Source organism: Cuculus canorus, chromosome 20 (assembly GCF_017976375.1).
Source record: "Cuculus canorus isolate bCucCan1 chromosome 20, bCucCan1.pri, whole genome shotgun sequence".
Taxonomy (NCBI): Eukaryota; Metazoa; Chordata; class Aves; order Cuculiformes; family Cuculidae; genus Cuculus; species Cuculus canorus.
The window spans coordinates 3,573,355-3,585,628 of NC_071420.1; the positions used below are offsets into that span (position 1 = coordinate 3,573,355).

General features: G+C 50.4%; 1 protein-coding gene across 1 annotated transcript in view; it reads right to left on the bottom strand.

Moving 5' to 3' along the window:
• Positions 1-9,886, bottom strand: part of NXN (nucleoredoxin) — a 54,395-nt gene extending 44,509 nt beyond the window's left edge. Inside the window, exon 1 of the mRNA XM_054084820.1 lies at positions 9,504-9,886. Coding sequence (XP_053940795.1) covers positions 9,504-9,821 — 318 coding nt within the window. The 5' untranslated portion in view covers positions 9,822-9,886. The remainder of the gene's footprint in view (positions 1-9,503) is intronic.
• Between the last annotated feature and the right edge of the window lie 2,388 nt (positions 9,887-12,274).

The following is a 12,274-nucleotide window of genomic DNA, read 5'->3' on the forward strand; positions in this document are numbered from 1 at the left end:
ACATACAGCAACCTCTCACACCACCCTGCTGCTACAGCACTTTGTCTTCCTGCTGAGGCTGTCAAGCCTTGCCCTCAGCAGCTCGAGGCAGCCTCGCTGCCTTCTTCACTAAAAGCGTTTGGCTTCCAGGTTTGCTCTGCCTCGACTCTGCTTCCCTATGATCCCACTGAAGATGTTCTCCCCGCTGTGCACCATTCCTGGTCTCCGCAGTTGCGATTGCACCCATCATCTGCATCATCCCATCCTTTATTTTTGAACAAGGAAAAGAGTAGGCAGGGACGTGTTGACCTGACTGTTGGTCTTGATGATCTTAGAGGTCTTTTCCAACCTTAATGATTCCTTCTGGAGCAGCTTCTCCCCAGCATTTCGGCTCTGGGGCAGGGGGCTGGCAGCCCCGTGCCTCCTCGGGGGCTCCCATGGCTTTGTTTGGAGGCCAGAAGGGCTTGCTGGGCTCCAGGCAGGGGGCTGATCAGATTGCAAAAGCTCAGCTAATGCCCTGACGCAACCAAAGCAGTCAGTCACACTAAATAAAGACCGCAAATTCTTTACATATTAATTGTTGGTTGCAATTGTTCGCGGTGTTGAAAGACAGACGTGAGAGTATGCAGAAATCATTCCTGCATCTTTTCAGTTCCACCCTTCCATTAATTGTGTGCACTCTTAGCCAAATCAATAAGACGCTACAGTTTCTTTGGAAAACTTGGATGATGAAAATGCCATCAGCTTCATACAAGACCCTCATGTTGTAATATGAAATATTTATGCAATTCACTTTCCCACAAGAAAATGTAGTGCGCCTATTTGCTTACTCACCAACTCATCTTGTTCCCAGTCTCTCTACCAGCCACCCCCTTACCTTGTGACCTACAGATTTAACTCCAAGGGAGGGTTTTGCCTACAGAGCATCTGCAGAGAAAGACAGCAATGCCAGAAGATGCTGCTCTGCAGAGATACGTCGAGGTGGCACTGGGGCAAAGCCCTCTCCCCCAGAACCCCTCCCCAGGGCTCCTACTCCCAGGAACGGAGGGGAATTAACGTGCCCAAAGCTGCAATAAATCCAAGCAGGCATTACTCCTCCCTTTCCTCATCATTATTATCAGGAGACGGCGCGAGCACAAAATGATCTGTCTAGAAAAACACTTCAAATCTACCGTGCATTACGCTGCGATGTGCCACGGAACTGGTTTAGAGAAGACACGCAGCTATAAAGTCGTGATAATGCAGTATTCAACCCAATCTGAAAGCTCAGGAGTCAGCTTGTTATTTACTGAAAGCAGGGGGCCTGAAATTATCCATGAATAGTTCAAAGCTGCAGTTAATCCAACATCGCTACTTTCAAAAGCACAAAAATCACAGATTCCTGGAGTGTGTAAGCTTTTTAAAAATGACAAACTGCTAACTGTCAAATCAAAGCAGCAAACAGAAATCCACAGGGCTGATAAGACAAATAGTTGCATTTTAAAGAGTAATTAAGTATCACTTCGGAATATTTTGCTTGGAACTTGTTTTCCCGATAAAAAAAAACAGGGAGGAGAAGGAGGAGGCAGCAATCCACACACACCAACTAGCTTCTCACCAAGCAAATGCTCAGGCAAACGCTGCTCAAACTTGTTTCCTTGAATCCAGAGTTAAGCGTGCTGTATCACAGCCTCCCATACACTCTGACTTTCCACGTAGCCCTACATTTCACATCAAAACTCTGCCAATAAGGAGCAGACGATCACTATGTTGAATTTGCCTTGTCAGGGAGGAGGGTGTGTGAGGCTGGGGCCAGGAACCCTCCGAGTCTGATCAGCAAGAAGTGCAATATCTTCTGACTTGACTTAGATGAAAACCATACCCCGGCTTCCATGCTGGGAGCATGGCTGAAAAAAAAAACGGGAACGCAAACCAGAGCGCTCTACCCAGCTGCAATTCAAGGGAAGTGAAACCCTACCCCAGCGGCATGAGCTAACCCTACCAAACGCCGCTTTGAAATCCTCATGGTTCATCCATGCGAAAGGACCGAAACCTCCAACTTCAACCCCCTCCCCGGACTCTCTCCAAACCCATACGTGCTAACGACGAACGCACAAGGAATTTCAAGCTAATACTCCCCATAGTAAGAAATATCTACAGAAACTACCGACAGGCAATGGTTCAAAATTATTGGTTTGAGTATTAAACAGGAGACAGCTTACTGCATTTCAAACTAAAACATAATCAGACCGCTTGAAGCAGCCACCACCAAAAGGCGATGCAAACCTGATGTCAGAGTTTAGGACAGGGCTTGATAGGCTGAGAGTTGGGGTTGTTCAGCCTGGAGAAGAGAAGGCTCCAGGGAGACCTTAGAGCAGCTTCCAGTGCTGAAAGGGGCTGCAGGAAAGCTGAGGAGGGGCTGTGGATCAGGGAATGCAGGGATAGAATGAGGGGGAATGGTTTTCAGCCGAAAGAGGGGAGATTTAGGTTAGTCATTAGGAAGAAATGCTTTCCTGTGAGGGTGGGGTGGTTCTGGCCCAGGTTGCCCAGAGCAGTGGTGGCTGCCCCATCCCTGGAGGTGTTCAAGGCAGGTTGGAAGGGGCTTGGAGCCCCTGATCCAGTGGGAGGTATCCCTGCCCGTGGCAGGGGCTTGGCACTGCATGGGCTTTAAGGTCCTTTCCAACCCAAACCACTCTATGATTCCTTGATTTGCAGAGCCCAGCCTAAGACCCAACCACGTGCAAGCAGCGAAAGCTCCCACTGCTTCTCCCCACCATAGAGCCAGGAGGGTTTGATGATGGAAAGATGTCCGAGGACTTTCAGAGCTGGCCCTCAAACACGGGCAATTACGGACTGACAATAAACACCACGGCAGATGACACATCAGCAAGACTTCTAAAATACCAATTCTCTCCTGGGGAAAGCACTCAGGTGGGCCACGGTTTGGATGTACGGGGAAATCCATCCACTAAGGACATCAATGATGTTTTTCCAAGTACTGCAGGACAACACACCGCCCTCAGACTTGCCGTTTACTGGTAGCAGCAAATGCTTCCTGGGATTTCACTGAAGGATTAGGGTCTTGGCATGAGAGATGACTGCTAATTGCACTGCAAAGCTCTATAAAGCGCACTCAGAAATTATTTGGAGAAGCAACATCAACAACAACGACAACAAGAATTACAGAACGTTTTGGCTTCGATATCATCTGCACAGCATGAAAATACTGAACAGCTTATTCCTCATTTAAAATGGAAGTTCACTGCTGTACTTCTCCAAAATCACACAGAAAAATGCTTCATGATTTTGTACCTTCTTTCGCAAAGCTGTTACACGTTCAGCTCCTAAAAGTACGCATTTTTGGAGAACTATGCACCCATAATACTTTAAAAGGTAATGTTGCTTTGCTCAGTTCTGCAACCTGAGAGTAACAAATGAAATTGCCAAGCGTGCATTTTTAAATGAACGTTTTCATTTCAACATCTGGATTAAGATGCCACAATGAAAAACAGCACGCAGGCTTCTCCCTGCTCCTTTCATAGATCTCCCATTCTTACGTTTCAGAACCAGCGAATTTCAAAGCAAACAAAGATTCAGTTGGTGCTGCTAATGCCTTGCTTCTTACTCAATAGCCTTATGTCATGAAAAGACAATGTTTTTCAAATCTACATCTCTGCGAGCCAAAGATTTCATATACATTCCCACTCCAGAAAGAGAGTCAGGAATACAGCTGAAAGTGATTACCTCGATATTTTTATACGAGGAAACTCAAAAGCTGCTTCAAGTGATTTACAAAATTCTCTGTTAGACAAATCCCACATCTGTGCTGACCACTCGCCTCCCAGATCTCAGCAGATGGTGATTTCAGAAAGAAAAGTTACGAGTCCCTGAAAATCAGGTTATATCTTAAACTGTAATCAAGGGTTTAAGGGTATTTTTCCCCCAAGAAGAATTGTGTACAGTCTAATTTAACAACACTTCTACCTCCTCCTCGCCACTTCTTGCACAAACTGTACCTACGAAACGAGCACAATTAGACAATCCCACGGTAGACAATCGTTTTTTAAGCAGAAGGAAAGAAAATGCTCTTTTCTTGGGAATGTGAGGGGGAACAGAATTTTAAATAAAAGAACGAGCGGGTATTTGTTGTGAAAGGCTTCACAGAGATATTCAAAACAAGCAAGATAATGGGCACACTTTACCCATCAATTTTAAGAGCACAGTTTTATCTGTGATGCTGAGGAGGACGTACTCCCAGCATGGAGGGGCTTTCTGTCTGCATCCATCTCGGATCCCACCCCAGCAGTCAAGCCACCAAAACAACAAAATCGGGAAGTACAGACTTGCTCTTTTCCACCTACTTAAGGCAAGACAGAACAGACTTCTCTTCACACACCAAGACCATGTGCCTCTGCCACTGAGTTCAGCAAAGACACATTCCATGTGAACGTGGGAGAAAATACAGAGAGCAGGACATACAAATCCAACCTCCAAGATACAGCAAACCCACTCTGTCCAAGCAAAGCCTATTTACCAGAGATTCTCAAGCTGTTTTCAGATACTTCACTGAATAATCACAGAAACATAACCAATACGGTTTGCATTTATTTAAAACCAGAGAATAAGTATTCCAGCTCCAGTGGAATTGGGTTTGACTTCCCAAGGGGCATCTGGGCAACCCTCAAGCAGATGCATAAATATAACAGGGAACAAACACAAGAGGCAAAGCACAGACCCTACACCACCACAGCACCGCGCGGACACACTAAGTAAGTGTAATTAGAAAAATCAGGATTAAAAAGAATGAGGAAGGCAACTGGGCCAAGTAAGTAACAAGTAAAAACAAAAGCAAGGGCAAATAAACAACACTGAAAAATAAATCGTTTCTTTCCCAGCACAGATCCGCTTGCAAACTTTTCTCCTCCAGCACACTGACCCTCCTATCTCCATCCCCTACGTGGACCCGTGTGAGAAGTCCTACTTGACAAAGAACATGGACAACTTAGGGTGGGGTTTTTTTTCAGCAGAAATGACCAAGACATCCCACCGCAACACAGCTCAGCAGGACAACGTGCTCCTGCTCTCCTCCAAAAGCCTGCATGCTGTAATCCCTCGAAGAGCGCCCAAATTCACCTCAAATGCAGGTGGACTCTGCCGCAGAGATGGTCTGGAGCTCACCAGGAGAAATCTGGGATCTTCCCAAGAGCAGGGAGCGTGCTGCCCCATTACAGGCGCCAGTGGACATCAGGGCACATAGACAGATGGGAGTTGTTTACGTTACTGAGGTTCTCAGTAGCAATCAGGAATTAAAGCTGTTATTAAATCAGCCCTCCAGACCTTACGCAGATGTTCGTGCAAGAAGATAACAACAGGGTGATGTTAAACCAAAACCCCAAAAGAAACAAAGGCACGGAGCAATATCTCTGCCCCACGTTCCGCTCAGCGACGCCAGGCATTATCAGAAAACAAATCAATTATCAACAGCAGCGTACAGCTACCCGAATCCAGGGCTGAACAGCTTAACTGAGGGATGTGTGTCATGAGTTAAAAGGCCTCCGGTCTCGTTTGGCACGTTACGGTGTTGTTCTCAAAAACCCCCAATACCACGGCTGGCTGTGGCTCAGACGGAGGCACAATGCCATCCTCCTCATTAATCAAAGGCTTCCCCCACATCCAGATGTTTGCTGACTTATACTGCTTGCTTTTATTACTGGTTTGGAGACAAAAGTTGCTCTATGCTAAAGTTACCCAAACTCACCCGGCTGTCGCAAGGCGCACGGGCTGTTATGCCCTCGGTAACTGCACCCCGGCATTACTGAGTTACTGAGGCACTCAACAAAGAGTGGCTGTTTTCTTTGACAACCCATACTACTTTCACCAATAACCATGAAAAAAAAAACATATTATTTTTACTGTTAGGACTGTGGGAATTTTACTGCAAGCCCAGGAAGGAACCTGGTTTTTGGTTTTTTTTAAGACCTATAAGTCCAGTGCCGAGGCTTCAGAAAAGAGAGAAAAGCAAAAAGATGCAGGATACACCACAGAAAGACAAGGCAGACACTGATAAGCATTCCAGCAGGAAATCAGGACACCAAGAGCCATATTATTCAATAATTCTCAGCAATAAAGATGATGCTACAGCCAATATGGGATAGGAACCTCTCCCCAAAGCTTTCACAACTTCAGAAGACAAATTAACCAGCTCACACTTGGAAGCGCTGGCTGGAAGGGACCTCTGGAGATCCTTAAGCCCTGTAGTCACCAACATGAGACCCCATCGGCCACGGTTTCACCCAGCCAAACCCTCCAAGAACAGAGGCTCCACAGTCTCTCCATGGGCTGAGGCTGAGCGCTCGGGGATAGAGTTCAGCTCCCAGCCCTGTGTTCCCACCTCTCTCTCTCTCTCTCTCTGGTATCTCTATTCTGTTGTCCATAAGATCCCTTTCTTCTCATAAATCTATATAATTCTCTCCGGGTTGTCTCATATCGGGTTTAGGAGCAGCCTCTAGTGCAAAGGAACCATAACTCAAAAGGACTGCCTACATTTTTCTAATGCTTTTGTCTCTAAACAAATTAAGCCCGCGAGGTACCGACCATATGCTAGACATGCTTTTGCTGGCACGTTCTTGAAAAATAGAGAGTTCGAGCTTTTCTGGAGAGTCAGGTCATTAACCTGACTATTTAAAAATCAGTCTATTATACAAGGAAATTTCTAACTGCCTGAACCACAGGTTATAAATCTCCTGTTTAGAAATCCGATCTCCTGACATAATTGCCCTTATAACTTACAAATAGGTTCTCTGTTATCCATAGATTAAGCTTCCTCCAAAGCCACATCACATCTGCTTAGTTTTGAAAATATACAGCGCGAGCTTCAATTACTTTACACCCTGCACAAAAATAATCCTGAATTTAACTCAGGGCTTCTTGGAATAAGAGTTTAAGACCCCGTAATCTTTTTATTTCATGTTGTCTTGCAGTCTAATAGATGGAAGCACCGGCCAGCATGTAAAATTAATGCCACCTTCCACTTCCACGATTTCCCAACCATTTAACTATGCTGCAGTGGAATTTTTGAAGCAAATATGGCAAGCAAAAGTCTCACCACCTAAATAATTGGAAAGGTTCTGAAAGGTTCTGTAAGGAAATGGCCAGCTACTAATTGGAACGACAATCTTTTCACACGTCTCTGTAGGAAGAGGGTTTGGGTTTAGAAATAACAGAATTAAATGGTAATTTCTCTGAAGGATGAAGCTTCTGTTACAGCTCTTGGGGTTAATGAAACTCGGATCTGCTGTTCCTGTGAGCTCCCACAGTTAGAAAAGCCTGGACTTCAAGGGGGGAACCGGGAGGCTCCAACAGCATCACCCCGGCGCACGGCTTGGAATGCCGAGGAAGCACTGGCAGAACCGAGGGCTTCGCAACAAAAACCTGCAGAAAAGGAGCCAAAAGCAGAGTGGGTGTTTCAAACCAGCTCTGCGTCTTCTCAGCAGAAGGGACATCACCCGGCGCAGCCAGACAACAGCCAACTTTTCCTTAAATGACTCCTTTGCCTAACGAACAGCGCAAAGCGCTGGCAGAGGAGGATTCAGAGACTCAGCGAGGAAGAAGCAATCCCTCTCATCCCAATACGGCGTCTGCACACAGGGGATGCCGAGGGGGCTCAGTCACCCCCAAACCCTGCCCCACAGGTACCGGCGTCACCCCAAGCCGGGGGACGCGCCTTGCCGAGCCAACGCCTGCCTGCTGCTTCCCGACCGGCAGCCGCAATCACTCGCTAGAAAGATGTTTAGAAATGGCACTGTGGGGCACCATCTTTTCAATTCTTACTCAATAGCTTCCAGAGATTAGAGTTGTAAAGAGGTTTTGAGTTGTTTTTTGGGTTTTTTTTTTAAACTACCAAGGCTGCGAGCTCGCTGGGATGCGGAAGCCCAGCCTTTGCTCTCCTGACCCTCACAGCCTTCCCTGTCTGGGTCTCACAGAGCACTTTTTGTGCGCTATCACTCTTTCGGATTGAACTTTTTGGATGAAGGGTTGTGACTCGTAGATGATTGAACGCACCAGCTGCTAAATGAAGATGAACAACGAGCACCATCACAACAACTCTCCTGGCAGCTTTGCCAGCAGCTCCCAGACCAGCTGGGCTCCAACTCACGCTTCAACCACAGCTGATGGAAAGCACGGCCCCTTTCTGTGCCCACACCCATGCGGGAACCCACAGGAGCCGCGTCCACAGCCCACAGGATGTGCAGTGGCCACCAAAGAGGAGCCGAACTCCCAGCTTCCATCCCACGGGAGCAGTTTTCCATGGGAGCAGGGTGCAGGCTTGAGCCTCGTTGAGGCTGGTGGGCACCCCGCAAACCACAATACCTCCACTCCCACCTGGGGATCCCCCTCCCCACACATGGAGATGGAGCCCAAGGGGGGATCCCCCCACATCCACACATGGACACAGAGCCCAAGGGGGGATCCCCCTACATCCACACATGGATACAGAGCCCAAGGGGGGATTCCCCCACATCCACACATGGATACAGAGCTCAAGGGGGGTTCCCCCCACATCCACACATGGACACAGAGCCTAAGGGGGGATTCCCACCCATTCACACATGGACACAGAGCCCAAGGGGGGATCCCCCCTCATCCACACATGGACACAGAGCCCAAGGGGGGATTCCCCCCTCATCCACACATGGACACAGAGCCCAAGGGGGGATCCCCCCTCATCCACACATGGACACAGAGCCCAAGGGGGATCCTCATGCCCCACTGGTGGAGATGGAGCCTTCAGGGGGATCCCCCTCCCCACATTTGGACACTGCAGGGGGATCTCCCCCTTTGGAGACAGAGCCTGCAGGGGGGTTACCCCCTCCTTCCCCACATAGAGACGAAGCCCGTGGAGATGAAGCCACTGGAGGGATTTCCCCTCTTCCACTCGTAGGAATGAAGCCTGCGGGGGGTTCCCCACACATCCACGGGTGGGGATGAAGCCTGAGGGGAACAACCCCCTATATCCCCTATATAAACGGACCCTGCAGGGGTATCGCCCGGAGACGAAGCCTGTGGGGGGATCCCCTACACCCACCCACGGACACAGAGCCCTCAGGGGGATCCCCCTCCCCACACTTGGACAGAGCGCCTGCGGGGGGATCTTCCCCTTCGGAGACAGAGCCTAAAGGGGGGTTACTCCTCCTTCCCCGCATAGAGACAGAGCCCGCGGTCCCCACCCGTGGCGACGAAGCCTCTGGAGGGATCCCCTCATTCCACTCGTGGGGATGAAGCCTACGGGGGGATTCCCCCCCATTCCACACGCGGACACGGACCCTGCGGGGGGGGTTCTCCCCGTTCCCCGCGGGCACACGGAGCCCTCGGGGCTCCCGGGACGGCACCGGCCCCCTCCCCAAATCCACCCCCCCGGGAACTTTCTCGAAGGTTTCCCCCCCCGACACACACACCCCCTCCCGGTCCCGCCCCGGCGGCGCAGGGGGGGACCGGCTCGAGCCCCGCCGCCCCCGAACAAAGCCCGGGGCGCCTCCCCGCCTCACCTTGCGGTGCTTGTCGGCGAAGGGCAGCGCCAGCCAGGGCATGGCCCGCACGGCCTCCTGCCACTGCTGCTGCTCCTGCTCGGCCGACACGAAGACGATCTCGAGGCGCTGCCCGGCGGCCGCCGCCGCCTCCCCCCTGAAGCGCCCGTAGAAGGCGGCCAGGCTGGCGCCCAGCTGCGCGCAGGAACCGCCGAGGCTGCAGCCGAAGTAGAGCCCCACCAGCGAGACCCCGCGGGCGGCCAGCGCCGACACGGCCACCTCCTCGCCGTCGGCGGCCACCAGCACCTCGCCCAGCACCTCCGACAGGGCGCTCGCCATCCCGACCCGCTCCCGCAGCCGCCGCAGCTCCGCGACGGCCGAGCACAGCCCCGCGCCGACAGGGGGCGCTGCCGCGCCGCGACCGCCCCGAGACCGCCCGGAGACGCCCCTGCTCGCACGGCCACGCCCGCAGAACGGCCAGGCCACGCCCCATCCCGAACAGGCCACGCCTCGTTCCGACCAGGCCACGCCCCTACATGGTTAGGCCACGCCCCATCACCGCCCGGGCACGCCCCTAGTCCAATCAGTGTCCCCAGGACCGAGAGGCCACGCCTCCAGCAACTACAAAACCACGCCCCCAGCTCCACGGTCACGCCCCCACAAATACGGCCACACCCCTACATCCACGGCCACGCCCTCAACACCGCCAGACCACGCCCCTATATCTACGGTCACTCCCCCTCGCAACCCGGCCAGGCCCCCAGCAATACCAGGCCACGCCCCTAGCGCTACCAGGCCACGCCCCTTTCTACCAGGCCCTGCCTCCACACTACCTGACCACGCCTCCGTTTAAATAACCACGCCCTCGCACTACCTGGTCACGCCCTTGCCTCAGTGGCCACGCCCCTGCACACCAGGCCACGCCTTCATTTGCATGGCCACGTACGGCCCGGCACTGCCAGGCCACGCCCCCGTCTACGAGGCCACGCCCCCAGCGTTCGGTCCCGCCTCCAGGCCACGCGGCCACGCTCCCTGTCACTCCCCATGGTGGCACTGGATGGGCTTCAAGGTCCGTTCCAAGCATCCCATTCCATGATGCTATGTGCAAACGTGTGCGAGACTGAGCCCAAACCGCGGGCGGGGGGGGCTGAGCCCCGAGGCTGCCGCTCTGCCCCCATTCACGCTGCAGCAGAGACGCACCGGGAGCAAAGCGGACTGAATGCCTTCTCCGTTTCACTGTTTGAAAGAGTCCCAATGCAGCACTCTTAAATCTTGCTACACGCTAAGATACTCCTTTATTTTTACACCGCTTCCTTATTCGGTTTCTCATTTGGTGCCGCATTCAATTGTACTTAAAATCTTTGTACAGCATCCAGCACCATTAGGGGATGCTGTATAAATACAATTAATTATCATTATTATTATTACAGCTTTACAAGCTCTCTTTTCTTTTGCCAAGACCTGCTCCCTTGAGGTGGTTCAAAGCAAGAGAAGTTTTGTCTTGTTTTTATTTGTCCTGCTTTATCTGCCTTAATTAAGTTATTTGGGCTCTTCAGGGCAGGGAAGCTGATTTTTAAGTCTGCAGTCCTGAACTCCACTAACCCATGTGGGCAATATAAATATTCCGTCGTAAAAAAAAATAACATTTATGGCTGCAGCTAATTTGTCTGGCCCCATTTTTAGCAAACAAAGCAGAAATAAGATGCTCTGAAACACAGAACGACTCGAAAGCATTTCTCTCTCGCTTGGAGAGCAATAAAACAACATAAGGAAACAACCGCTCTGCCCCCAACAACATCACAACATGAGGCGTGACTGAGCTGGGGTTAAACCATGCAACAGCTTGCGGCGCTCCCGTGGTGGGAAGATTCCTGCCCATGTGCAGGCTGTGAAAAGCCAGACTCGATAATCAATGCCAATTTGATTATTAAGTAAGGGGTTCTTCAAGGGGATCGCTCCACCTAATGCGCGTGCACCGTCCAGTGCCGCTCACAAAGGGATCTACAGTCCAAACACACACATCCATCGCTTTCCCTGGAACACGGCGGGGGTCTGTTACAATCAATCCCCGGAATTTACTCACCTTTCTTCCCCTTGTGCTTGTGCTTTTCCCTCAGGGGGTCTCAGGATGAAGGCTGTAGATCTTCCTCACAGTTGAACTTTTCCACTCTCCTTCTTACGTTTGCTCTTAGACTCCTTGGGCATTTTTTCAAGGCTGCACCTCGTCCTAGCTGGTTCTTCTTTCTCTTATCATTGCATTTGTCCTTGTTATCTGGCTTCATTAAATACAATCACAATCTTTCCCACTCTTTCTAACCGCAGCTTTGTTAAAAGTCCTTATTTAAGCACGAGTATCCAGGCTCAGGCCGGCTAAACGTTATTATTCAAGCTAGCCCAATATTTTAGCTCTAAAAATCACAAAAACTATACATAATATTCAAATACATAATAGGTTAGCAACAATTAATGTATTCCTTCAGGACACTGGAATTAAAAAGCCAAGATAATCCCATAGGGCTTTCAATAAGCAGTTTCTTTTCTGTACAGAGACAGCATCAAGCTGCATTTCCCTATCTCCCATTCACTTTTTCTAAGGACTGGGTTTTTTCACTGCATCCGCTTGAACAGTACATATTGTCTTTTTCACTAAATTATTTGGCAGATTTTGCCAAATATTGGTGTTTGTCTGGGTTTGTTTCCCCCACAACCGGTGTTTATTTGGGTCTTGTCAAGAAAGGGGAAAAGAAACATTGAAGACAGGATGAAAGTGCTGACCCGGACAAGACAAGAAG